We start from the raw sequence: 22,996 nt of genomic DNA, 5'->3' as shown, positions 1-22,996 counted from the left end.
CGCTCAGTGAACGGTGTAGTACTGAATGCACTCATTGGAGCGGTTGTAGTACTGAATGCATCCAATGAAGTTCTTCCCGCTGCGATTAGGTGCAGAAGGTGCAGCAAAGAATAGCAAATAGTCACCTACCGGACACATCACGCATGGCGGCCGCTCATACGCCTTTCTAGTTACAAGTTGAGGTTATTAAAGAAGAGCACCGCGTGTAACGTTCCCTCAGCCTGAGGATCAGAAAGGCGTATGTGTGCGATCGGTATGTGTGCAGAATATAGCACCTGCTGAAATCATAACGCCGGCGTTGATCAACACGTGCCCCACGTAGGGTGATATCAAATCCGTCTGGATAATTCGTTAAAGAAATTAACGCGGCCGTTGGTAAGATTTAAAACGACCTCAGTTAACGTCGATGGGATCTGACAACATTGGTGTCGCTTGATTTAACATAATTGTAGGATTATTCTTAAGCGCGGCTTGTCTTCTTTTTAGGTTATAATATATCTATCGTTCGTTCGCTTGACTGAAGATGTAGCGCACATAATTGATGTTGGAAATTCTTATACATGCATTTTAGAGAAACGTTTCTTGTCGCGTGCAGCATTGAACGTTTCTCGCGATTTTAAAGCGTTTTTGTCTGTATAAAAATAATGGAATTTGATCAGAACACTGTGTTGGATAGTGTGTTTGTGTTGGTTCCTATTCAATTAATCCTTGTTACATGTGTAACAATCTTCTACAGGTTGAAGTAAGTACTTTTTTATATATATTTTTGGATATGTGTGAATTGAAATTGGTATAATATATCTGTTGAGAGTTAACATTGACATGTATCCTTCAATTCTTAATATATTGGCATGTTTTAATTTATTATCAATAGAATAAGATGGCCTGTAAAAGTAAACTGTTGGTTCTGCAATCAAAATACAAAGGTTTGGAGACAAAACCTGACTTGGTGGTTGTGTCCCTCATGCCAACAATTCAACGGTTTCTCTAAAGTAAGTTGCAGAAATTTTATCTAATTTCTATCTTACACATATATAGCATACTTGAATTATATATGATCAAACACACCGTGTTTGATTATGTACAAGGAAATTTATTGTTTAATCTGTGATTAACGTGTGAATAATTTGCTTTAGAATGGTGATTACGCATATGACATCCCAGAACAATATGCAACATTTGATAAATGCACAAGATACTGCAGTTTGCCCAAACAGAACAATGCTGCCAATGTTCCAAAGAATAATCTTTGCATAGATTGTAATAAGAGAGAAAGTTTAAAATTAGCAGAATTGTCCAACTTTGAACCTAGAGATGAAAATCTTTATGATACAGAATTGAAAGTGTTCAAAGAATACCTAGAGAAAAAGTATCCACTGTGTGGTAGTTGTAGATCCATAGTATGGGATGTACTGAATAAGCAATCGTTATGGCTTATGCGCTACAAGATGCTTTTCTTCAGGCAGAAGCCAATTAATGCAATTATCAATGTAAGTATATTTGTTAGGAACATATAAGAAGAAATTTTATAAAACAATTATCATAGATAAAAGATTATCATAGCATATAGCTGTTAATGTTTTTATTAATATTTTAACAGTATTCATTTATTGCAATAAATAATTATTTGATAATTCTGTTACAGAAAGCAAAAAAATTAGACACAGTGTTTCGATTTATTACAGTGGTTCTCAGCTCAATTATCTCATACAATCACGAAGTTATATGGCTACCTTTTGGTGGATTATTCTTTCATTTATGTGCTTATTGCACAAATTCGATGAAAAGGAAAAACTCTGATATGTTATTAATAATTTTATGGTGTTGTATGACTATTCTCATACTAATCAAGAATTTAACGACGTTGCAAAACATCTGGCTCACAGCGGAACATATTACACAATATTATATGGTAAAATAATTTAATGCAGGAATATTTTAACATTGGTTGCATATTTCTTTTTTCCAGATAGCAGTATGTGCATTGCTTATAAGCTTCTTGAACATAAAACCCAGTTCGTATAACTATACGTTGACTACATCGGTATCGTTTAAGAAGCTCAAGTTGCATACACGAAATACCACTGCATCATCACAGGTAGCATACGACAATCGGAATAAAAATGACAACGTTTTAAACCAGACGAACAGTAGTATCGAATTGTCAAGCAGTGCAGGCGAATTATTCACCACAGAGATTAAGTCACACTTAGCAGTGTCTGTATTATATTTCTGTTCATCCTATATTGATCCTATATTTTTCCAAAACGTATTTTTCTTTTCGATATAACGACTTCCATCTACTCTACATATCATTTCTACTTTTAGGCCGAAACAGAAGTCGTACGCAACTACTACAAGTATCCACAACGACAGCTACCTGAGCTCTATCACCCAATGTAAAAACGACTCGCCGTATTCTTTCTGTCTGGACAACAACGTGAGCGCCCTGAGTGCGTTGTCCTTAAGCGAGGACTCATCGAGATACAGCGCGAGAACGCCACCGATCTTCGAAAGAAGGATATATGGCATGTCGACGTGCGACCTCTTCAAACGATCCAGCGTCGCGTCGGGCAGAAGATGTATCCTCTCGCCGCCGAAGCTGCAATCGGTCACGCAAACGTCGTGGGTAGCCGGTGGTTATTGGCAAGAAGGTATGGTGAGCGGCGTACCCACACTCTCGCGCTCGTCCAGTCAGAGCTCGGGCTTCGGGTCGGCTGGCTCCTCCAACTTCGCGCCATCCAGGGAGCCATCCGTGCATGAGTTCGACCGCTGCTCCGTCGTGTCGGACGCCACGCAGTCCTGTTACACGCCACGAGGAAATATCGCGAATCCTGCAAGGTTCTTTACTAGCTCAACAGCACCTCGCGCGCAATCCCGGTGCACTATGTACGACACAACCACGACGAGGATGAGGAACTGCTCGCAGTCGCAGTTGCTTGCAGTCCGAGCATGCAACAACGTGATGGCGGCGGACAATCAGGAGCACGTGGCAGCGGTAGTCGGCAACGGAGGCCGGAACGACTCAATACCGATGTGCCCGAGCCACACAACGGTCGTTACCAGCCCTGGTTTGTTGATCATGCTGCTCTGCGGTTCGCTGATATTGAACATGATAGTGCTGTGCGCTATGTTGCTTCGTTAACGACGTTGATTAGTGTTCATACGTCCGGTGTTCATCGTAATTCTGTTAACACTATTAGGTCGTTTGTGAGAAAACTTGTTAATCACCTGAGTACTCGCGTCGCAAATTCTGAGCTTCCTTTTGTTCATGTTGTTTGTTTTATTTTATCTTGTTTTTATCGCAAGAAAGAAGAACAAGGGAAGCTGGCTTCACGTACGATCTTCTATTGTTAACTGTTTGAAATTTTAACTTTGAGAATTAGGATGTAAAGAATTCGTGAGAATGGAAAATGTATATATAATATACATATATACACACATATATATGTATATATATACAAGCTTCAAGATTTATATATATATATATATATATATATATATATACATACAAAATCAACAAATCTTGAAGCAGACCGAAATATTAAATCCTTAAATTTGGATGTTTTAGGTTCTTCGGCGAATGAAAGAAGTAAACGTGATTCATATTCGACGTGCCACGCGAATACTTAAGGCAAAAAAAAATATTCGATTATTACTGCCAATTGCGTCGACCACTATCTTCCGATTTACAGCGCGCGAACAGTAGATATAACGTTACACACTGCCACAATATACATCGATATACTTTTCGTCAAACATATCTGCCGGTGTTCACTTTAGATACATTGAATTTTGTAGATGTACACACGTACTTTTACACGCTCGAGGTTTGCCCTTTACGGACGTAAGTTACAGTAGTTTCTCGATGTCGAGAAACGTGGGTTTACACGTGTATATTATATACAAAGATTTAGAGTGCATAGCGAAGAACGATTCTGTATGTGTTCTTTAGCAAAAAATACGTACATACGCGATTTTAGCAGTATAAAAGAACAATTGTTTAACACCGAAGGTTTCCATTGTTTCCTGTAACGCGAATATTATCGGCAACATCGATTTGTTCATTTGCTTTCGACACGGTTTGGACACTTTCGATGCTTCTGATGTTTCAATGAGAGAACTTGTTTTTCATCAATTGCCAGAAGTTCTCCTCCATCAAAACAAGAATGTCCAAATCGTGTTGAAACTAAATATACGTATCACGAGGACTTTGTAAAGGAAAAGAAGACGCTACTTTGTCTCATTGAGACAAGTGTAGGTATGCCTCTTCTTAATCTGTACATTAAGAAACTTGTAATGATCATGTTATTTATCGCATTTCGATTACTATATGTTTTGATATCTGCGATATTGTACAATTACATTGATGAGAAATAAAATAAGAAAACGAAATCTTTTACAATATTGCTTAGAGAATGATTTCCGAAAATTGCGATTACACCGCTCAAAATACTGGAGATCTCGTGTGGAGTAGCTTAGTAGCTCTTGTGCTAATAGAAAGCTCAAATATATAAGTATGTCTATTAAATATTAGGATTAGATATTATACTAGACAAATATTGATAAATGACACTTTAAGTATCTACATAATATGTATATACGCCGAAATAATCTCCTAATTATTTCGAGCGGTGTGTGTAGAATTAGAGATTTGACAGAAAGTTATGAATTGCTCAACTTGATATTATTAATTGCTGTCCATCGCGGGTAGGATAATTAACTCGGGATTTCACGCAGTCCACACACACATACACACACACACACACACACACACACACACACACACACACATACATACAGACATAGGTGTATATGTATAATATATTTTTATTGTATATTACCTTATAAATATATTTCTTTCGGATTATTTCCTTCTTTTGCCGGGACTATGCGGTGCGACAATAAATAAATAGGTGAATACAGTCGTTTAATGTGTCATATTTTTCTTTTTCTTGGGTTTTCTCTTCCATTAATGTATAAGCATCGTCGTTTCCTCGACAATCGCATATAATAATTAACGATAATTATCTTAAAATTACAGCTTTTTAATCCGAGGGGAGAATATTGTATTACAATTTATAGTACCTTGTTAGCTACAGCCTCTCTACACCCTGCATACAAATCTATCGCCTAAACTCTAGGAAAAATGTCTAGAATCGCTATACGATTTTTTTTTCTTTTATCTCGTACTACTTGCTGTTTCAGATGAGGTAGATCTGAACTCGATTAAGATCATAGAAGGAAACCTGCAATCGAATATTTTTGTTCACTTTTACACGCGACGTCGTGCAGCGGGAGTCGTGCGACGATTTCGCGCAAAACTATTCGTCCACGCGCAAAATCGCCGTACATCATTGAAGAAACCTTGTGTTCATTCGTTCGTACTGCACGAAAAGTAACAATCGTCATGGCTGAGTTTTTCCGAATTTTTTCGACGCATGTCTCACTTCATATCTCCATTTTCGTTTTCACCTTTTGAAGAATCACAAAAGAAACGGTTTGTTCGTTTCGCTAGCAAGAAAGGCTACAGTTGTAGATCAACCTCCTCTTCAACAGTGACTGGCTGGTGCGCACATATTGTTATAACTCGTCTACTTTGACTGTATAATAATGTGATTTCAGACACGCCGAAGACATTACGAAAATAATGTTGCTAACACCTTTGTCTTTCCTCGTTCCATACTCGTCAAATCCGTCGGCCAACTATCGTTCGATACATATACAGCGTGTATACAATATAATAAAACGGCATTATATCAAATAAGCCCGATATCGCATGCGGGATGCAATCGCTGATTATTGCACGCGATCTGCAACATGAAGAGTCGGCCGTGGTCTCTCAAATTCATGATTACATCGCAAGAGAAAAAAAAGATACACAGGAGAATCAGAGAAATCGATCCGGTATCGAGACTAATTATTCGGAAACGGTTCATCGCACGGAAAGTCGATAATCACTTTTTTGGCTTGATTTTATCATTTTTTTTTTAATTACTGGAGATGCGAAAGACGCGCTCAAGAGCCATGACGAGAAGAAATGTAGTAACGATGGATTATAATAATGCAGTAGTACATCGTTAGCATTTTTTTTTTTCTTAGCGCAACATGATTCGAAAATACATTCAACATTCTAAGGGAGAGACGCGCGTTCGTCGCGCGTCGTCGTAAGGCGTCGCCGAAAGAATAGGAAGAGAGAGAGAGGGAGAGAAACATTGTAACATCGTTTAAATGCGCGTGTTAATTTGTGTGCGATATGAGAATAAGAGTCCTTATGGTGGAACGTACGACGGTAAGTAGCTTTTTGCGAAGGAACGGCGGCGGCGGCGGTGTGGGGGGGGGACTCACTCTCTTTATGACGGATTAAACGTTCACCACGAAACTAACGCAACTGCATTACGCACGGTACAATGTATTTACGCATACATATATATTTACATACACCCGAGACAAAAATAGTTTAACGATAATTGCACTCCTTATGCACCACAACACACTCTTACTTGTCTCTGCTTACGTATGAGCAAAAACATAACTTCTCTCTTCTCCGCGCTGCACCCTCGATATATGTTTACATTATATATATCACAAAAGAGAGTCAAAAAAGAGGAGAAACGGAAGGTGACGAAAAAAAAAAAAGTAGTAGCAATAATATTAGTAATAGTTAATAGTACTTCGGATACTTTCTCACGATCGATCTTCTCGACGTGTGCATTCTCGACTGCTCGCTCTTGACGTGCACTCGCGAGAGACTCTAAGTTCAACTAAATCTATCGTCGTCGTCGTCGTCATTGGATACACTGGTAGTTTCATTTAAGCCGCGAGAATTGCCACGTGTCGAGTCAACGTGTTGTTTATACAAAAACAGTTCCCGATAGAGAGAGAGTGCATCGAATATATGCGATGATTCGTGCGCGAGCGAGGGAACGAACGTCTCGGCGAAGAGACGTGGAATCGTTTCTCGTGGAAACGATCGCGCAATAATGATGATTGATACGAGATTACGGAAACGCAGAATTATACTAAACCGTGTTATACTAAAATGCACGAGTGTGAAGGCCATCATTAACCCTTGCCCGACGGATCGGGCGATTTATCTTATTTCGATCGAATAAACGATAAGACTATTATCGACGAGCTCTCTCGTACCCTAGAAAAAGCCTTATAAATTAAATATACAAGTGACAGTTACATTTTTATATCTTTACGTGTAAACGACTCCCAAAAGAGCGTCGAAAGAAAAAGAGATAGAAGGGGAAAAGTAACACAATGTATAAATGTAATACGCGAAAGAATCCGAGACAAATCAGATTCCGCGAGAGAAAAGAAGGAGAAGATCTATAAAAGACGAGAGGGTTAACGACGACGTCACGTGCGAAAGACGTGTGAGCGAAATTTCAACAGCTCGCGACAGCGGGGACTTTCTTTTATATCTTATCCTTTTCTTTTCTCTAAGGAACATAATAAGCGAACCCGTGCATCATCGGCTGTTCACAACCAGACATGCAGGTAACTTCTGAGCGGGAGCTCGATACACACACGCACACACAGATACACGCACGCATGTAAAATCAATCACACGTCACTCTGATTCCATCTGCTCGTTACAATCACACTCGAGGCGAGAAGAAAAAAGAACAACAAATGCATGAAAAGATCGAAGCTCCATGTCGCTCTGTGCGCTTCGCAAGTCTAACGCGAGAGAAAATAAGCCTCTGACACGCGCGAATCGGAAATAAATTAAATTAAGACGCTAAGGGACAGTGAAAATTACAATTACGGAAGTTAAAAGTTACAAAGAGTAAATTAAAAGGAGCGGACGCGGGATGGGGGCCATTCGTTACATAAATCGGCGTTTTTCCCGTCGAGGAGGATACACGTGTTCTCGCAAAATTTCTCTCTTCCTAAATTAAACGCACGGCAGTACATGAATCCGCGGGCCGCTCTAGAGAGGCAATTCTACGCTTGATCGCGATCAAGCGTGCCCTCCAGCGAAATTGGTGCCGAAAAAACGCCATGTGCCGTGAAATTCTCTTATCATCTACGGGGTCGAAAGGCGGGCGAGGGAAGATAGGAGGGAACTTCTTACGGTTACGAATACTTGTAAGCTACAATCATACTCGCGCAAAGCCGCATGTCCGATCGTGTTCACTTGATCATCGCATGGTGCCGCATAAACCCGCTGAACGCGTTTTCTTTCCATTATTAAGTATTTCTCGCCTCTTTCGTTTTCGTTTACTCAGATTGAAGTTCCTCGCTTAGGAGGCTCGATCCAACGATTGCGGCAAGCTTTTCTTCCTTTCTCTCATCTTTACTATTACTCTTAAAAACGCCAAGCTGAGATACGAGCATAATTTAAATAGAGACAGACACTGCGCGAAGTATGTATAAATATTGCGAGTGACGAGAGGCTCTTTCTTCGAGTGGTCGGTCGTTCGAGTAGACATCCACTTTATCATCGAATCATGCATGACATTGTGTATAAATTAAATAATTTATAAAAATTAACTATTTACAAATCGACGGGACATGCAGCGCTGGTGTATATGTATACATACGTATATATATACATACATACATATGTATGTACACATAACACATACACACACACCATATACACACACACACACACATATATATATATATATATACGTGTGTGTACAACTTAATACACTTATTTCGTACAAATGTATACCTAAGCACATGCTTACTCCGAAGAAAAAGAGGAGGGAAAAAATATTAATTAAAAGAACTGGCGGTGCTCTCCTTGCGGATGTAGTACTATTGCCCTTATCTTAATAATTATAACATTTATGCATATCCATTATACATAAGAGCCGCTGGAATTCTTTTGTTTTCGTCGATGAAAGCGTTCTTGCATTCGTTTTCTGTAAAAGTGAAGGGTTTTGGCATTATGCTCACGATCACTGTACGCTGTTACCCATATCTGTGTGATCAGGAACATGAAAAAAAAGAGAGGAAACAAATAAATCTCAAAGTAACATCAATCAATCAATCAAATAAAATGTTGCGTCTCAAAAAATCAACGTCATCATTTTTACATAAATCATATGATTAATAACCATGAAATGAACGTCTAATTGAAACGTGAAATTAATTCGCCATGCAAAGTAGCAGTCGACCGTAAGACTTGGGACAGGAATGTCGTGAGGTTTGTTCGTTTTTTGTTTCATTCGATTATTACGCGTCAATCACGCGTATCGCGATATCGCGCAAAGGAGCTCGTGCGAAATCAGAAAAATCGTATAATTGTATCAAAAACGGCTCACTTACTCTAAAGCACAGAGCTGCCTGCGGCGACTTCATTTGTACAAAATCGAACAAACCCACAACGCAATGTAGGCGTTTTTAATTAAGTGAATCTAAAAGAAACATGACGGTATTGTATATATGTTTATATGCATAAAAGACGAAGGAAAAGTAAGAGTTTGCAAAAAGAGATAGTGAGAGAGAGAGAGAGAGACGACTCTTTAACTGGCGCTTGGCCGAGAAGTGAAGGATTCCTTACCACGATTGCCGGTTCGAATGGCGTTGACGTTGCTCAAATGATGTTGACCGGCGCGAATTGGTTTCGCGATCTGCGCGCTCGGTCCACGACGCGCCAGATTCTTTTGCCTAACAGCCTCCTTGATTCTATCTACTTCGTACTGGTAGCGTTTACGATCTCGCATTGCTCCTTCTTTGGCATCGCGCAATGCTGTCTCTAAGGCCTTGACGCGCTCCATCGTCGCCCGCAGTCTCTTCTCCAGCTTGGGCAGCTCGCAGCGAAGATCGGCGTTATCCCTGACGAGTTGCTTGTGCACCTGCGACAATTAATCAGACGAAACAAAGGGTGAGTCAACGATAACGGCGACGGACCATGCGACAGAGCAATCGGTAATTAAATATTAAGCGCGCGCGAGTTCAGAATGTACCTTCGTTAGTTGGTCCAGATTGTTCTCCAAGAAGGATATTTTCTGCTTCTGCGCGAGCGAGCCGCCGTCGTCTTCGTTGTCTTCTGCATTGATGGTTTTCTTTATTCTAGCTTGTAGATCTTGAACGAATAACTTGCGAAGATTGTGTAGGGTTTGAAGTTCTTTGGCTACCGTGTCCTCCAAACCTTTGAGATCTTTCCTTGCCTGAAGTGAATTCGATAATGAGTTGATGATATTATTATATCGGCGCTCGTTCTCCGCGACTCGTGGATAAATGACAATGATGCAAGAGAACAGTTACATGTCCGCACGAATATTTTTTTATCGAAAACGTACTTGTTCCCGACGCTCGTTCAACAGCATGAGCTCCTGCAGTTTGACGGATTTGTTAGCCTCCTCTTGCTTCAGCCGCTCGTAGTCGGCCTGCATCTGCTGGTGCGCCAGAGTGAATTTCTGATTCAGGTCCTTCAGTTCGCTGATGAGTTCCTGCTTCTCGGATAGCTCGTCCCGCAGTGCGGCGACCTTAAATCGACGTTGAATAACGTTGAATTATAAGCACGTGCGATATCGGCGATCGTTGCACATTTCTCAAAGAGCAACTCTCCGAAATAGCGATAAAAGCAATTAGGTCACTAGCTGGAATACTCTGATTACCGAGGGTCAACGATAGACCATACGAAAACTAATTTACACCAAAGTGCACGCGCGAGCTTTCTCTCTTCGAAGTTGATGCGATTTTCAAAGAGAAGAGAGAGAGAGAGAGAGAGAGAGAGAAAGTCTAATTATTGCATCTCTTTAATTAACGGGAAATTGACGGCAGGAAGAGCAAGTAACGAAGATTAAGCGGCGGACATAACGCAAGCAGCTAAAATTACGTGATTACAATATGTTTGCGTTTGTCGCAACCATCTTGTAATTACGTATTTCGACGTTAATATTTCAACGTCAGTCTCTATCTCCAATTATGTCCGGATTTATTCAGGGTTTTATTCATTGTTTGTTATTATTACATTTAGTCGGGCTTTATTTTGTGTATTAATTTTTGTAAAGTTACCAAGCTCAACCCCCATATCAAGTGTGAACTGGCAAATTTTAATATATCGTAACCGGAGAGGGTTCTCGGATACGAAACCTGTTTCTGATGTGCATCTCTCAATTGATCCATCTGTTCCTCCAGTGCCACTCGCATTTTCGTCGCTGCTTCCTTCTCCTCGGCTTTCTCTTTGTTGGTGACCGCTTGTACTTGCTCGGCGGCCTTCAATTTCGCGCATTCTTCGCGCAACGCGTCCACGTCCTCTTCCAGGGCTCGCTTGCGCGTCTCAGCCTCCTTCATCGATTCCGTCAGCGTTTGCATACGAGCCTCATGCTGTGAGATCAGCAGCCGGCACTCGGCCAAGTCTTTCTCGTATTCGGAAACCTGAGATATTGACGTAAAATGAAGTTTAATTTTAGAGATTACCATGTGGAAGAAATCGTGATTAATTTGCGACAACAGCGAAACGCGGCCACTCACTTTCTTGTTACAGTCTACTTGAAAACTTTCTAATCCTTGACACCGCTGGACTAAGTTCTTTACTTCGGACTTCATTTTGCTGATGAATAGCCGCGCCACTGTGAATTCCTCCTCGAGTTTGCCGTTGCTCTCTGGCGCAACCTTAAATAAAATTAATTACAGTTGAGAAAACGACCCGAATGTTTACATCAGGTGATTAACGATGTGTAAAACGATGACGCTTGCACATGCTTCATCTGGCGATTTCGTGTCTCTACCTTCAAATTCTCGTCGCCACCAATAGCCACACCGATCTCGCCCAGGTCTTTCAGGAAATTGGCCAGCATTTCCGCGATGCGTTTCCTCTGGTGGGCGGACATGTCGCGCAATTGTTGCAATTCCGACGCAGTATTGTTGAGAGCCACTTGCTTAGCCAGGAGCTCCTCTGTCATGGTTTCTTGTTCTTTATTCTTCAACTCGACCTGCAGAAAACGCCGAATAATTTGCGCGTCATACAAAAAGACCCTTTTTTCTCGTTCACGTGTAATTGCAGATAATTACCTCTTGCGACTTTTGGTCGTAATTGACCGCGAGCTCCTCCAATGCTTGTAGCACCTCCTTCACTTCCTCCTTGGCGCTCTCATTCTCCTGCTGTATTCGATTCATCTCTTGCTGCAACTGCTCATAATCCCGCCTTGCACTGGCAATAAGCTCTTCTTGTTCCTCCATTTGTTCCTTCAGCTTCTCGACATACTGCGACTGCTGATTGATTTCCTCATCTTTGTCATCCAATTGTTGGTACAGTCTTTCGCGTTCCTCTTCAAGCTTTTGCCTTTCCTCGTTCGAGAGAGAACCTGCCATTAGACCGCCACCGGGTGTAGCCGGCATTGGGCTGTTGTCATCCAGTTTACCTGTACAAAATTAAATGAAGAAAAATAGGATTTACATATTGAAAAACTTATAATTTGAGAATCTATTTTTTATACAATTTACGAAAATGATATTACGAAATTACGATATATTTACCTTCTATGGAGACGTTAATTGGTGTGGTAACATCCGGTCCTTCGACCAGATTAACTTGCTCTTCAGGGTTGACAGTCTCACCCTGCCGCCAACGCGACAACTCTGCCTCCAATTTGTCCACCTTGGCTTTCCATTTCGCCGCCTTCTCTTTCTCGCGCTCATAGCGCCGTTTCCACTCTTCAGCCGTTAATTCCTCGTTCACGCATACGACGTTCTTGATGGTCTTGGCGCGTTTACCTGTAACAGATATACATTTTATGAGAATCTGCCGAAAGCAGAACACTCTAAGAGGTAGAAAAGAAAATAAGATATCTCTACCGAAATCTAAAGTTGACTTTGTTTCAGATTCGTTGAAGCTAGCGGGAGAGCAACAGATGATAATTGTAGTCCTGGCATTGCCACCCAATGATTCCTGCAGTATTCTCGTCAACTTAGAGTCACGGTAAGGAATGTGAGTCTTATTGCCATCTGCCAGAGCTGAAATTACATTGCCCAGCGCCGACAATGATTTGTTAATGTTCTTCGCTTCGTCGAGCACGGTTCCTTCAGCACCGGTTTTAGAAACCTAGTAAGACATATGAGTGTATGAAAAAACAGTTCTACTCATATTTCTTGTTATATTTTGTATCGAGCATTTTTTCTTTTTGTCATTCACCTTTTCTGAGCCGGCTAAATCGACGAGATATAACTTGCCGGAAAGTTTCTTCTGATTTTCCAGATTCTCTTGTTTGACGTTAATAAGGAACACAGAATGAGAACGTGAACTGTGCTCGTTCATATTGGTCACGGCGATATGCCGATTCGATTTGCCCTCCTCTATCACTTCGAACACTTCCTCGGGACTAGAAACAAACCGTTCGGTCGCGCCTTTCACAAACGGCACGCGATTCTTGTCTTCGTGCACGCTTAAGTTAACCTTAGATACTGAAAATGGGAAGTGGTTCAATTCGTGAGATGCATACAAAAATAGCCGATTATGATCTTTAGGATACAATAAAACACTGATGTAAAATTGCATGAAATCTCACCATCAAGAAGATCTCTGATTTTATCCATATAAATTTCAAAATATGATACTTTAATATGGAACTCTAAGTTCTCCTCCATGCCATAAATGTGGTTGAAAATGTCATTGACGATTCTGGGAATGATACCTTGCTTATTGGGATCACCAATAACTCCCTCCATTGTGTGCGTTTTACCTGTATGTGAAAATTGTAATAACACAGTGTACAAGTTACTATCACTAATTTAAAAAACAAGTCTAACAAATACTTGCAAACAATCACCTTTTTATCTTTCATCTTTGAAATGAGAAAGAGAGAAAGATAAGGTGAATATTGTTTGTAAGTAGTACATCGAGTAGTTCTGCTTCTCATGAAAATTATCTCAGACAAAAACTGCAATACCTGAAGATGTTTGACCATACGCAAAGATGGTTCCATTGTATCCTGCCAGGACATCCGTGACGATAGACTTAGCTGCCTCATTGTATACTTTGTCTTGTGTAGCATTTGGCTTAAATACCTTATCAAAAAGATATACCTTTCCCTGAAATTAATACATTACATAGCATCATTCTTCATATACTCGAGAGATATCAATAAATCTGCCATCACAAAGACGTTTCTCTGGTCAAAGAAATCAATCTACTTGCAGATCCATTCGCAATTGTTCTTATTATATTCATCTCTGACATTTAACAAGTGTAATAAACACTCAGCACAATGTATCCTTTCTTCTACCTCTTCCACAAATCTCAAAGACCATAAAGCTTAGGCAATCTCCAGTCTCCGGAACTCTGGGATGAATCATAATTCCAATATACCTATACATGTCCACGCGTGATATATGCAACAATGGAGGGAGCCGATGGGAACGGAATCTCGGGCGACTGTCAATCGTTACACGCGAAATTTCCTATTCGTCGTCGCATCGACAAACGACAATCGTTCAGCCGTCTCGGTTAAGTACGCACTAGTCTTAAGTCTAAGCACTAGTAGCACATACCCCGATGGAGATGCAGTTGTCCTCGACACCGGACGGGAATTTGACGATGAACTTGGAGCCGGCCTTCTCCTCGGAATCGTTGAGCGGCCGAAACCTGCAGACCACCTTGATGCTGTCCTCGGCGGCGATCTCGCGCTCCCTCGGCGTCTCCATGGCCATCGCGAAAGAAAGAGGCGGCGACGGCGGTGGTGCGTGCGTTCGTGCGTGCGTGGGTGAATGCGCGTGTACGTGTACACGTATATATATATATATATATATATATATATGTGTGTGTGTGTGTGTGCGCCTGCTGCTGTTGCCTTCCTGGAGGTAGGTGTATCGGATGCAGCGGATGCACTCGACCCTCTTTCTCTCTCTTCCCGTCAGGCCGCTACTACTCTGGTCTGTCGCTCCTCGGATATACGCTCGACAACCGTTCGTAAGCCGAAGCGCACGGGCGACAGGATGGACGCGCGTACCGCATGAAGGAACCGTTCTTTTCGTCTCCCCGTCCCTCGTCCCTCGCTTCCTCTGCGCGACTGACTGCGACAGGCCTGTCACAAGCTCCTTTTCCTACCTTCGCAGCGCAAGATGGCGGCGGTTAAGTGGCCCGACCTGACCGACACAATAAACCCGGCCGAATGCTCAACGCTCTCTCGCAGCCGTGACGGAGCGGCTCCTCGACGGGGCGGATCACGACGACGAGCTCCACCAGGCACCGATGCGGCCTACCACCACGGCGCCCTACGATCGCCGGGATATCACGACTACCTCGATGCTGCCCGAGCCCAGTGGGGGTCCGTGCGATCGCGAGCAAGAGCGCGGCCGATACGCACGATCGCGGCGGCTACCCACGGCTACCTACTCTACAGAGAAATTTCGCGAGCGATCCGCGCCGCGCGCGATCGATGAGGGACGGTGGCGACGACGTCGGCGGCGACACGCTACACACACCTAGGACGCGTCAACGAAACGCCGCCGCGCGCGGTCGCGGCTGAGTGTGTGTGATGTGACTCGTCGTATTCTGAAACGCCGATGCCGAGTGTGCCTTTTTGATCCTCAAGCTGAAATTACATTATATTTTATGTATTATATTATTATATAATTATATTGTATGCGTATTGTATTATATTATACACACTGGTGTAAGGGAAGTGTAAGGGAGAAATGGAACGTGAAATTAAAAAGGCATATTTTGCGTGTCCGGAGTAAAGGCTGTGGGTGTGTGTGTGGGTGTGTGTATGTGTGTGTGTGAATTTCGTGGGAAGCGTGTGCTTTTAAAATACACTGAATGCTCTTGCAACTTCCAGCGACAATGGACTCTGCACTCTCATCGCGTATAATATTTTTTTATTCTTTCTGTTATATGAGCGATGGGGAGAGAGAGAGAGAGAGAGAGAAAAAAGCACGCGAGATGACACGCGCCTTTCCCGGGAGAATTCACACAACGCGTCACTGTATCGATGGATCAATGTGTTGACTTTCGCGAAATCGGCGATTTTAACGAGTTCGCGTTGATTTTCCCTCGACGAAAGTGTCAGTAAGGTGGATGACACGAGCTCCAACGATGCTCTCAGAATGTGCACCTTGAAGTTCACATGGCGATCTTCGACGAGCTTGGGAGAGCAATGCAGCTTCGAATAATCAATAAAGAAAACGTTATTTTGTGCTCTTTAATCAATGGTCACGAGGTACGAGCTGTCTAAATGCGCGTCCGACTTGAAAATTTTAAGACTGAAATATCGAGAGAGGGACACCGGTCGTCGAGTTCGATCTAGATGTTCGTGCATCGTGACCGTTTATTAAACAGCAATTGTGACATTATTTTTGATTGATTATCGGGAGTTGCAGCGTTCAAATATTCAAACAGGTCACATTCGATCCCAAAATTTCTATATCTCAACTCAAGAACTATAATTTGTTTATTTCTACATTATTGTTAAAGCTCCTGATCTCAGATAGACAAATTTCGGCATATCTGCATAGAGACTAAATTGGATAATTAAAATTAGTAGCGTAAAAACATATTATGTCGCTTTAATGGTATCATAAAATATATGTTGAACGTCTGTGTGTTGTTGCTAACATGTTTGTTTACTCGCGAGACGGAACTGTTGACTGATAATGTCAGAAGTGAGAAATCTCATGCCCAAAATTCCTGCAATTTTTAGATAAAGAAAACATAAAAGAATATTTCAAACCGCTAAAAAATTTTTCGAGCACTATGCACCTCCCTTAAAAATCAATAAAATGACTGTAATACAAAGTTGGTCATACAAAATGATGCACATGACCAGGCCCCATATTGGAGTCATTTTATGATTGTTGATTCAATCATATTACACAATCAGTACATAAATTCTATCAAGGGAAAGAGGCATAGTGTTTGGAACATTTTACAAGTATTTTTTCATACAAGTATCCCCGTATTTGAAAGCGGCAAACAAGAATTTTCAGCGTGTCATTTGTCACTTCTGACATCACTATTCAATATAGCTGCGGCGAGCACTCGGAAGTCTTAAATTTTGTACGCATATTGTATACGAGGATTGAATGAATAAATGGAGTAAAAAATTAAACGCACCAGTCTTTTCTCTTAGAGTTCAAAGTTTTTCCACGTTTCTCATTTGAAGGAAATTTTACTGGAAAGAACAGGCATTTATGAAAGGAAAAACCTTGCGGCTTCCGGATGTAAAGAAATACTTGATTTGAAATGAATTGGAATGTTCACGAGAGAGAGAGAGAAAGAGAGACGTCGGAAGTCAAATAAAAGAAAAATCTACTTGTTCCCTTTATTTCCATAGAATACATACCTGAGTATCTCCCTAGTCTTTCCTCTGAGCCATTGTAAAAAAAGGTGAAGAAGGTAAATGGATAGAAACATATGGCGAAAAAGATAAAATGCTTTCATAGGTCAAAATGTAATAAACTAGGAAACTTGCGAGTCACAAGTCGTGATAAATTACATGTTATAAAAAGCGCGACACACACAAGAACTTGTGAGGGTATATTGTACTGGATACGTTCGCAAATATTTCTCGGGTGTTTGACCTTACATCAATCCCTGTTGTAAAGCTCTTGAAAGTTAATGAATGAAAAGGAATGAAAAATAAAGAAAGTTTACTTATATGAATGTTTTTCGAAATTCCCTGGAAGTTTCAAACTTCATTTTTTTCGAGAAGCTCGTTTGAAATTTATATACACATAAAAAGGTCAGAGAGAAAATATATCAGGAGTGAAATTTTGCTGCTGAACTACCAACTGTCTCTCTACTAATCTATTTTTAATATTTAATATCATTTGTAATATTTTATATGCTCTAAGATTATAGCTAGTTTATAAATATATAATAATCTTTATTGCCAAAAATAATTATTTCCCTCAATTTTTCTTACAATGTGTTCTTGTGTCATCCTTTCTTCTGTATCTTACATCATCTTTTTTTCTATCTCTCACATCCTCCTTCCTTCTTTCCCTCACATCGTCTTTTCTTCTATCTCTCGCGTCCTCCTTTCTTCTATCTCTTACATCGTCCTTTCTTCTGTCTCTCACGTCTTTGTCTTCTTTCCTGCGTTTATGTTTCCTGTGTTTCGAAGTGTGATCCCTGTCTTTGTGTTCCTTCTTTCTTTTTTCCTCCCTATTTTTACTATTGTCATAATCCCGTCCACGTGATGTCTCATGCCTCCTCAATGAAGGCAAGTTCTCTTCATGTTTCTTCGTTTTCTCGTCTTCATCGAAATATCGGATACCTTTTCCTTTACCCCGCCAACGCATTTTTGCGACTGACTGTGAGAAGTCAACATGTATCCTTCTATCATCAATCAGAACATTATCCATTTTGAAATATGCTTCTTCACAGCTTTTGCGATCAGCGAATTCAATGAATGCGTACTGCAAGGAGTCTCCTGTTTGATGGTCTCTTATAACTTCACAACTAAAGTAAAATTAATATATATAAACAACATATAGTATCGCATGAATTATAATCAATATTAATATATATATATATATGTATAACATTAAAAATAAAGCATTTCTATACCCTATGATTTTCCCGAAACGGTTAAAGATAATCTCAAGGTCGTCGTCATTTGTCACTGGATTCAATTTGCACACAAACAAGACATTCTCAGGTGGAGCTATGTCTGCGTCTGGTATGTCGCCTACGATTTCTAATATCGTAGCTCTTGTTTTTGCCTCTTTATCCTTTTGCATCTCTAAAATCTCCTCTGTAGTCATGCCAGTTGTATCATCAATTACTTCATCTGCTCCGATTCTATCACTCTAAAAACAAGACAAATCTTTTTAATAAATATTCTTAAACAAAAAGGATGAAAGAATAAGACAAATTTGTAAGCAGTTTTATATGCAGTATACCATTAGAGCCTCTTTTGTAGGTTCAGGACTTCTGTCGGGAACCATGAGTCCTACAGGATCATCAAATGGGTCTTCTAAAATAACTGTATGTGATATCCGTATGTCCTGATATGGTCTATGATCTCCATCACAAATGGTTTCATTAAACTTCAGAATAACATCTAGTCCTTCAGCGATCTCACCAAACACACAATGTTCATTGTCTAACGATTGAAGCTCTGATCCCAATGTGATAAAGAATTGAGAGCCCAACATATTGTTACCACAATTGACCATGGAGAGCAGACCTATCCTACTGTGTTTGATCTTCGGCATTTGTTCAGCTTCATAATACCGAGCCTTTTCACCAAGTACAATTCCATATATACTCTTCCCTCCTTTTCCAGTACCAGTGGGATCTCCAGTTTGTGCGATAAAGTTGCTCTGTACCGAGTGGAAGAGGTTCCAGTTATAATACTTGAGTTTACATAGTTTCAGGAAGTTTCGTGCGGCTGTAAAGATAAAAATAATCATGTGACCTGATGTAAACTTGATATGTATGAAATTAGACGATATGTATAATGTAAATGTAGCATTTAATGCACTAGTAATTAACAATTAAATTATTGAGGAATATTTATGATATGTTTACTTTGAGGACGCTGTTCAGTATAGAGATCTACGGTGAAATCTCCTATGGTCGTTTCAATCACCACTGCCATTTTCCTCTTCGAGTCTTTTTAATTCTCGCCGATACTCAGTTAATATTACTACGTAAATACATGTATCGATATTTCACATTACATATTTATTGCCACGATATAAATAAAGAAAAAATTTTGGGAGGTAATTTTTGCAGTCCGCCAAATATTTTGGGTTATGTATACGGTTTGCGTGTAACGACGAGATATCTATAAAGACTGTAAAAAGCCAGCGGCACACGATGCTTGTTTCGTGCTGGATTGCATGCTGAATGAAAATACTGCGTTCTGATTAGTACATTTCCGAAGATGGAAATGCACCAATCAGAACGCAGTATTTTCATCCAGTAAGCAATTCAGCACGAAACAAGCACCGTGTGCCGCTGGCTTTAATCTTATGAGATTTATTTGTTGATGGAGCACAGCGTGGCTGGCAGGTGGAGCACCAGGTTTCGTAATCCAGGAGAACCGGGTTCGAGTCCCGATAGGCCACTAAAATAAACTTGCGCCTCCATCTCTCGTGCTAAGAGGTAATCCTAAATGTGTGGGAAGCTTTGGGTTGGGCGCCGCTCAGTCTTTCGGAACAGACGTTAGTAGACAGTGGGTCCCATTCCAGGCCGCTGAGATCCCCCCCCACTGTGTGAATACACTTCAGAGTACGCGTTTACTGACTTGTGGTAAAAACGTGTTCACTCTCACGCCGATCTATATCGACTTTAGATCTGGCTGGCATTCGACTTTATAGGGAACTTTAAAAATATGTTCTCACAGTTCCTAGTATCATTATTATTCGGCCTCGGAACTAGATGCAAATATGACATATGTTCTATTAAAAAAAGGAAGAAATTTGTCAATGAATTGTTGCATGTTAATAATATTATCTATAGTGATTGAATTAATATGTGTCTATTGAAGATAATTTAAGGATATGTCATTTATTTGTAAATATCTTTAATTTATCGTTGATTTACTCATATTAATTCAATCACTATATATAATATTAACATGCAACAATTCATTTTATTTTTATTTCAAGTTCTTAAGAAAAAAATATTCTGTACACCTCTGCAGATGATTTTCTTGATGACAATTATAATTACAAGGCAATTTTCCCTTTTTAGTCCAAAAACGGTAAATACCTTTGCTTATTTCACAGATTTTCACAAAAGGCTTTTCTATCCTTTCTATAAACCCTTATTTATTTATAATATATATAAACAATAAAATTTAAAATATATATATATTTTTTATATATATATAACAATTAAAATATAAATATATTTACCTAAAATTTTCTTAAAAAATTAACAGCATAATTTGTTTTATACACATTTATAACATTCTGATTTACTCAAGTTGATAGAATTGAATACAGATAGAATTACACAGATTACACAGAGAAACAGTGCAACTACTATTTTTTGTTCCATTGAAACAATAGAATTTTAGACTCGACTCTATTATTCACTGTTAGCATTCACAGTATTATTTTGCTGTTGTCCGATCTTCGATGATTAAAAATATCAGAATACTAAAAATAGTATTAATAACAAATAACAGAATAAGATCCAAATAGATTTTAAATTACTATAATTTCAATAAGTATAAAACATTCAGTATTTTAAGAAAAATATATTTTTAATTATTGTTATCGAACATTTTCAATTAATACTAGTAATTATAAAAAAAACTTTTTCAATTTTCTATTTCATGTCTATCTCCATCTTTATATTTTTGACATAGTATTTTTCTGATTAATTAACTTTTTCTCAGTTTCGATCGGTATAGATTCGTTTACTACTTTATGCTGTACAAAAGATAGTTTGTTTTTGTAAATGTCTGGTATTAAGCATTCAAGTATTATGTGAGTAATCGCACCAGTGAATCCCCAAACACGATGCTTACCACCCAAATAACTCGGTAAAATCAATCTATTTTGGAAACGTGTAAAACGAAATAATTCAGGATCACAGAGTTTTTGTAGACTAATTACAAACGCTTCTTCTACTTCATCAGGATTTATCTCCAGATCTTCCACCACAATCTCACCAATGTAAGCCAGTACAGGTGTAACATTGATATCATATTTTCCAATCGTGTTCCCTTTGGCCCACACATCAATCTTCTTCTTGGGAATCTTCAGCTCTTCCCAGGTTTCCCGTAGAGCAGTCTCTATCAAATCAGCATCTTCTTTATCTCGTTTACCACCAGGAAAGGATACCTATGAAAGATGTTTAGTGAAAATTAAGTTCTATTTATTATTTTACAGTAGATTTAATACATAAATTATGTAATATCATAGTTCATAATATTATACTAAGCCAAGAATTTTGTTTCAAATATAAATATAAATATGTGATAAAATAGCTAAAGATCATTAAAAGAGCTAATTAATTTGCTGGATTTTTAATAAGTTAATCAACCTGTCCTCTATTGGTTGTGAGTTTCATGGATCTCAGTGTATACAAGAGACCAAGTTCTCCATTGTGCATACATAATGGAACTAAAACAGCAGCTTCTGGGACAGCTTCTTCTACCTTAGGTATCTGATATTTCTTGAACTTCTCAATGAAAGATTTTCTATTTGATTCTGAGAGTACTACTTCAGCCTTTAATCCAGGATCCATGTTGATACAATGTTCATATGTCACAGACTAGAAAAACAAATACTTCTTTCATTATAGAAATAATATAAGATAAATGTATATCATATGTATAAATGACATTATTTGAAATATATTAAACATTACATGATATTAATATGAAACACATATTACTATATGAAGTACACTAAGTACGTTAATACATTATATGATTAAATCAATTTGTTATGTTGTATATAAGTGTGCATATGATACTATGCCCACATATGTTACAGATTTCTGCTCATAAAAGCAATCAAGGTTGTGAAGAATAACTAATTGAATAGATAATTGAAAAGAATAAGTGCGATATGTTGTCGGTATATTTTGGAGACTTACTTTTAAGTTGCTTAAGAAATCTGTTACCTAACAATGATATGGCATATTTGTAGTCATTGTACGTTATGTACAGTCATCTGATGTCATTTCAAAGCGAACTTTGTACGTTGCATTATATTCGCGCCATTAATAGCGCTATGATCATAAGTCAATTGTGTGTCGAATGGCAGCGATGGTAATATTTTATATAATGTCAGTATATTTGTTACATATGTGAGATCACAATTAGCTATTCATTTTCGGCTATTATCAATAATAACGAAACACTTACAAATGCACGTGATAAAACACGGATCGATGTCGCAAATAACCTCATTAATAATAAAACAGTGATAAATCAGCGATATAAATGGCAACACAGACGTCAATTCGCAGGATAAAGATTAATAAGTGAGTTCGCTTAATCATTCATAGATGTCTCTCTGAATCTATTTTTAGGCCGGATTGGCAGAAATTATTACAAGCAGAAATCAATCAGAATTCGTGCTGGTAGTCTATCTCTTTCTCTTGAGAGAA

General features: G+C 39.3%; 4 protein-coding genes across 9 annotated transcripts; 1 reads left to right on the top strand and 3 right to left on the bottom strand.

Annotated features, from left to right (window-relative positions):
• Window positions 1-200: 200 nt before the first annotated feature.
• LOC105189303 (uncharacterized) lies at window positions 201-4,154 on the top strand. 3 transcript variants are annotated; one of them, XM_011151316.3, is made up of 8 exons: window positions 201-375; window positions 487-742; window positions 875-992; window positions 1,137-1,490; window positions 1,646-1,912; window positions 1,970-2,217; window positions 2,329-3,071; window positions 3,572-4,154. In XM_011151316.3, exons 2-8 carry the CDS (start codon window positions 645-647, stop codon window positions 3,631-3,633), a joined length of 1,890 nt encoding a protein of 629 aa, XP_011149618.1. In that variant the 5' UTR covers window positions 201-375; window positions 487-644; the 3' UTR covers window positions 3,634-4,154. The 3 variants fall into 3 exon arrangements, with proteins under 3 accessions (XP_011149618.1, XP_011149617.1, XP_025156982.1); XM_011151315.3 differs by lacking the exon at window positions 3,572-4,154 and having other exon boundaries at window positions 2,329-3,426; XM_025301197.1 differs by lacking the exons at window positions 201-375; window positions 875-992; window positions 3,572-4,154 and having other exon boundaries at window positions 488-742; window positions 2,329-3,425.
• An 873-nt stretch (window positions 4,155-5,027) lies between these two features.
• Window positions 5,028-15,506, bottom strand: Khc (kinesin heavy chain). 3 transcript variants are annotated; one of them, XM_011151318.2, is made up of 14 exons: window positions 14,464-15,506; window positions 13,863-14,004; window positions 13,482-13,655; window positions 13,109-13,377; window positions 12,772-13,018; window positions 12,454-12,690; window positions 11,989-12,338; window positions 11,706-11,909; window positions 11,449-11,589; window positions 11,068-11,352; window positions 10,272-10,457; window positions 9,936-10,139; window positions 9,530-9,824; window positions 5,028-8,947 (listed from the first exon to the last, which is right to left on the bottom strand). In XM_011151318.2, the coding sequence occupies exons 1-14, from the start codon at window positions 14,620-14,622 to the stop codon at window positions 8,925-8,927; spliced, it is 2,916 nt and encodes a 971-aa protein (XP_011149620.1). In that variant the 5' UTR covers window positions 14,623-15,506; the 3' UTR covers window positions 5,028-8,924. The 3 variants fall into 3 exon arrangements, with proteins under 3 accessions (XP_011149620.1, XP_011149619.1, XP_019699824.1); XM_011151317.2 differs by having other exon boundaries at window positions 5,028-8,888; XM_019844265.2 differs by lacking the exon at window positions 5,028-8,947 and adding an exon at window positions 9,131-9,383.
• A 2,277-nt stretch (window positions 15,507-17,783) lies between these two features.
• On the bottom strand, window positions 17,784-19,745 carry LOC105189305 (peptidyl-prolyl cis-trans isomerase-like 4). Its single transcript, XM_011151319.3, has 4 exons — window positions 19,451-19,745; window positions 18,820-19,310; window positions 18,485-18,726; window positions 17,784-18,376 (listed from the first exon to the last, which is right to left on the bottom strand). Exons 1-4 carry the CDS (start codon window positions 19,518-19,520, stop codon window positions 17,824-17,826), a joined length of 1,356 nt encoding a protein of 451 aa, XP_011149621.1. The 5' UTR covers window positions 19,521-19,745; the 3' UTR covers window positions 17,784-17,823.
• A 1,466-nt stretch (window positions 19,746-21,211) lies between these two features.
• LOC105189306 (nucleoside diphosphate-linked moiety X motif 8) lies at window positions 21,212-22,994 on the bottom strand. Of its 2 annotated transcripts, none has more exons than XM_011151320.3 (3): window positions 22,752-22,994; window positions 21,923-22,153; window positions 21,212-21,720 (listed from the first exon to the last, which is right to left on the bottom strand). In XM_011151320.3, the coding sequence occupies exons 1-3, from the start codon at window positions 22,794-22,796 to the stop codon at window positions 21,226-21,228; spliced, it is 771 nt and encodes a 256-aa protein (XP_011149622.1). In that variant the 5' UTR covers window positions 22,797-22,994; the 3' UTR covers window positions 21,212-21,225. The 2 variants fall into 2 exon arrangements, with proteins under 2 accessions (XP_011149622.1, XP_011149623.1); XM_011151321.3 differs by lacking the exon at window positions 22,752-22,994 and adding an exon at window positions 22,481-22,738.
• Window positions 22,995-22,996: the final 2 nt, after the last annotated feature.

The sequence above is a fragment of the Harpegnathos saltator genome, unplaced genomic scaffold (assembly GCF_003227715.2).
Source record: "Harpegnathos saltator strain DR-91 unplaced genomic scaffold, Hsal_v8.6 scaffold403, whole genome shotgun sequence".
Lineage (NCBI taxonomy): Eukaryota > Metazoa > Arthropoda > Insecta > Hymenoptera > Formicidae > Harpegnathos > Harpegnathos saltator.
This window is presented reverse-complemented; position numbering and strand designations above follow the sequence as displayed.

Bases quoted from the DNA above. Each gene is read 5' to 3' on its own strand.
- LOC105189303 (XM_011151315.3), top strand. From the start codon at position 645: ATGGAATTTGATCAGAACACTGTGTTGGATAGTGTGTTTGTGTTGGTT. The intron at 1,491-1,645 runs GTAAGTATATTT...ATTCTGTTACAG, and splicing joins CAATTAATGCAATTATCAAT to AAAGCAAAAAAATTAGACAC. The intron at 1,913-1,969 runs GTAAAATAATTT...TCTTTTTTCCAG, and splicing joins ATATTACACAATATTATATG to ATAGCAGTATGTGCATTGCT.
- Khc (XM_011151317.2), bottom strand. From the start codon at position 14,622: ATGGCCATGGAGACGCCGAGGGAGCGCGAGATCGCCGCCGAGGACAGC. The intron at 11,590-11,705 runs GTAGAGACACGA...ATTTTATTTAAG, and splicing joins GTGGCGACGAGAATTTGAAG to GTTGCGCCAGAGAGCAACGG. The intron at 10,140-10,271 runs GTACGTTTTCGA...AATTCACTTCAG, and splicing joins TGAACGAGCGTCGGGAACAA to GCAAGGAAAGATCTCAAAGG.
- LOC105189306 (XM_011151320.3), bottom strand. From the start codon at position 22,796: ATGAGGTTATTTGCGACATCGATCCGTGTTTTATCACGTGCATTT. The intron at 22,154-22,751 runs GTAAGTGTTTCG...TTGTTTTTCTAG, and splicing joins GTGTTTTATCACGTGCATTT to TCTGTGACATATGAACATTG. The intron at 21,721-21,922 runs GTTGATTAACTT...CATCTTTCATAG, and splicing joins TCACAACCAATAGAGGACAG to GTATCCTTTCCTGGTGGTAA.
- LOC105189305 (XM_011151319.3), bottom strand. From the start codon at position 19,520: ATGGCAGTGGTGATTGAAACGACCATAGGAGATTTCACCGTAGATCTC. The intron at 18,727-18,819 runs GTATACTGCATA...TCTTGTTTTTAG, and splicing joins CTACAAAAGAGGCTCTAATG to AGTGATAGAATCGGAGCAGA. The intron at 18,377-18,484 runs GTATAGAAATGC...ATTTTACTTTAG, and splicing joins CGTTTCGGGAAAATCATAGG to TTGTGAAGTTATAAGAGACC.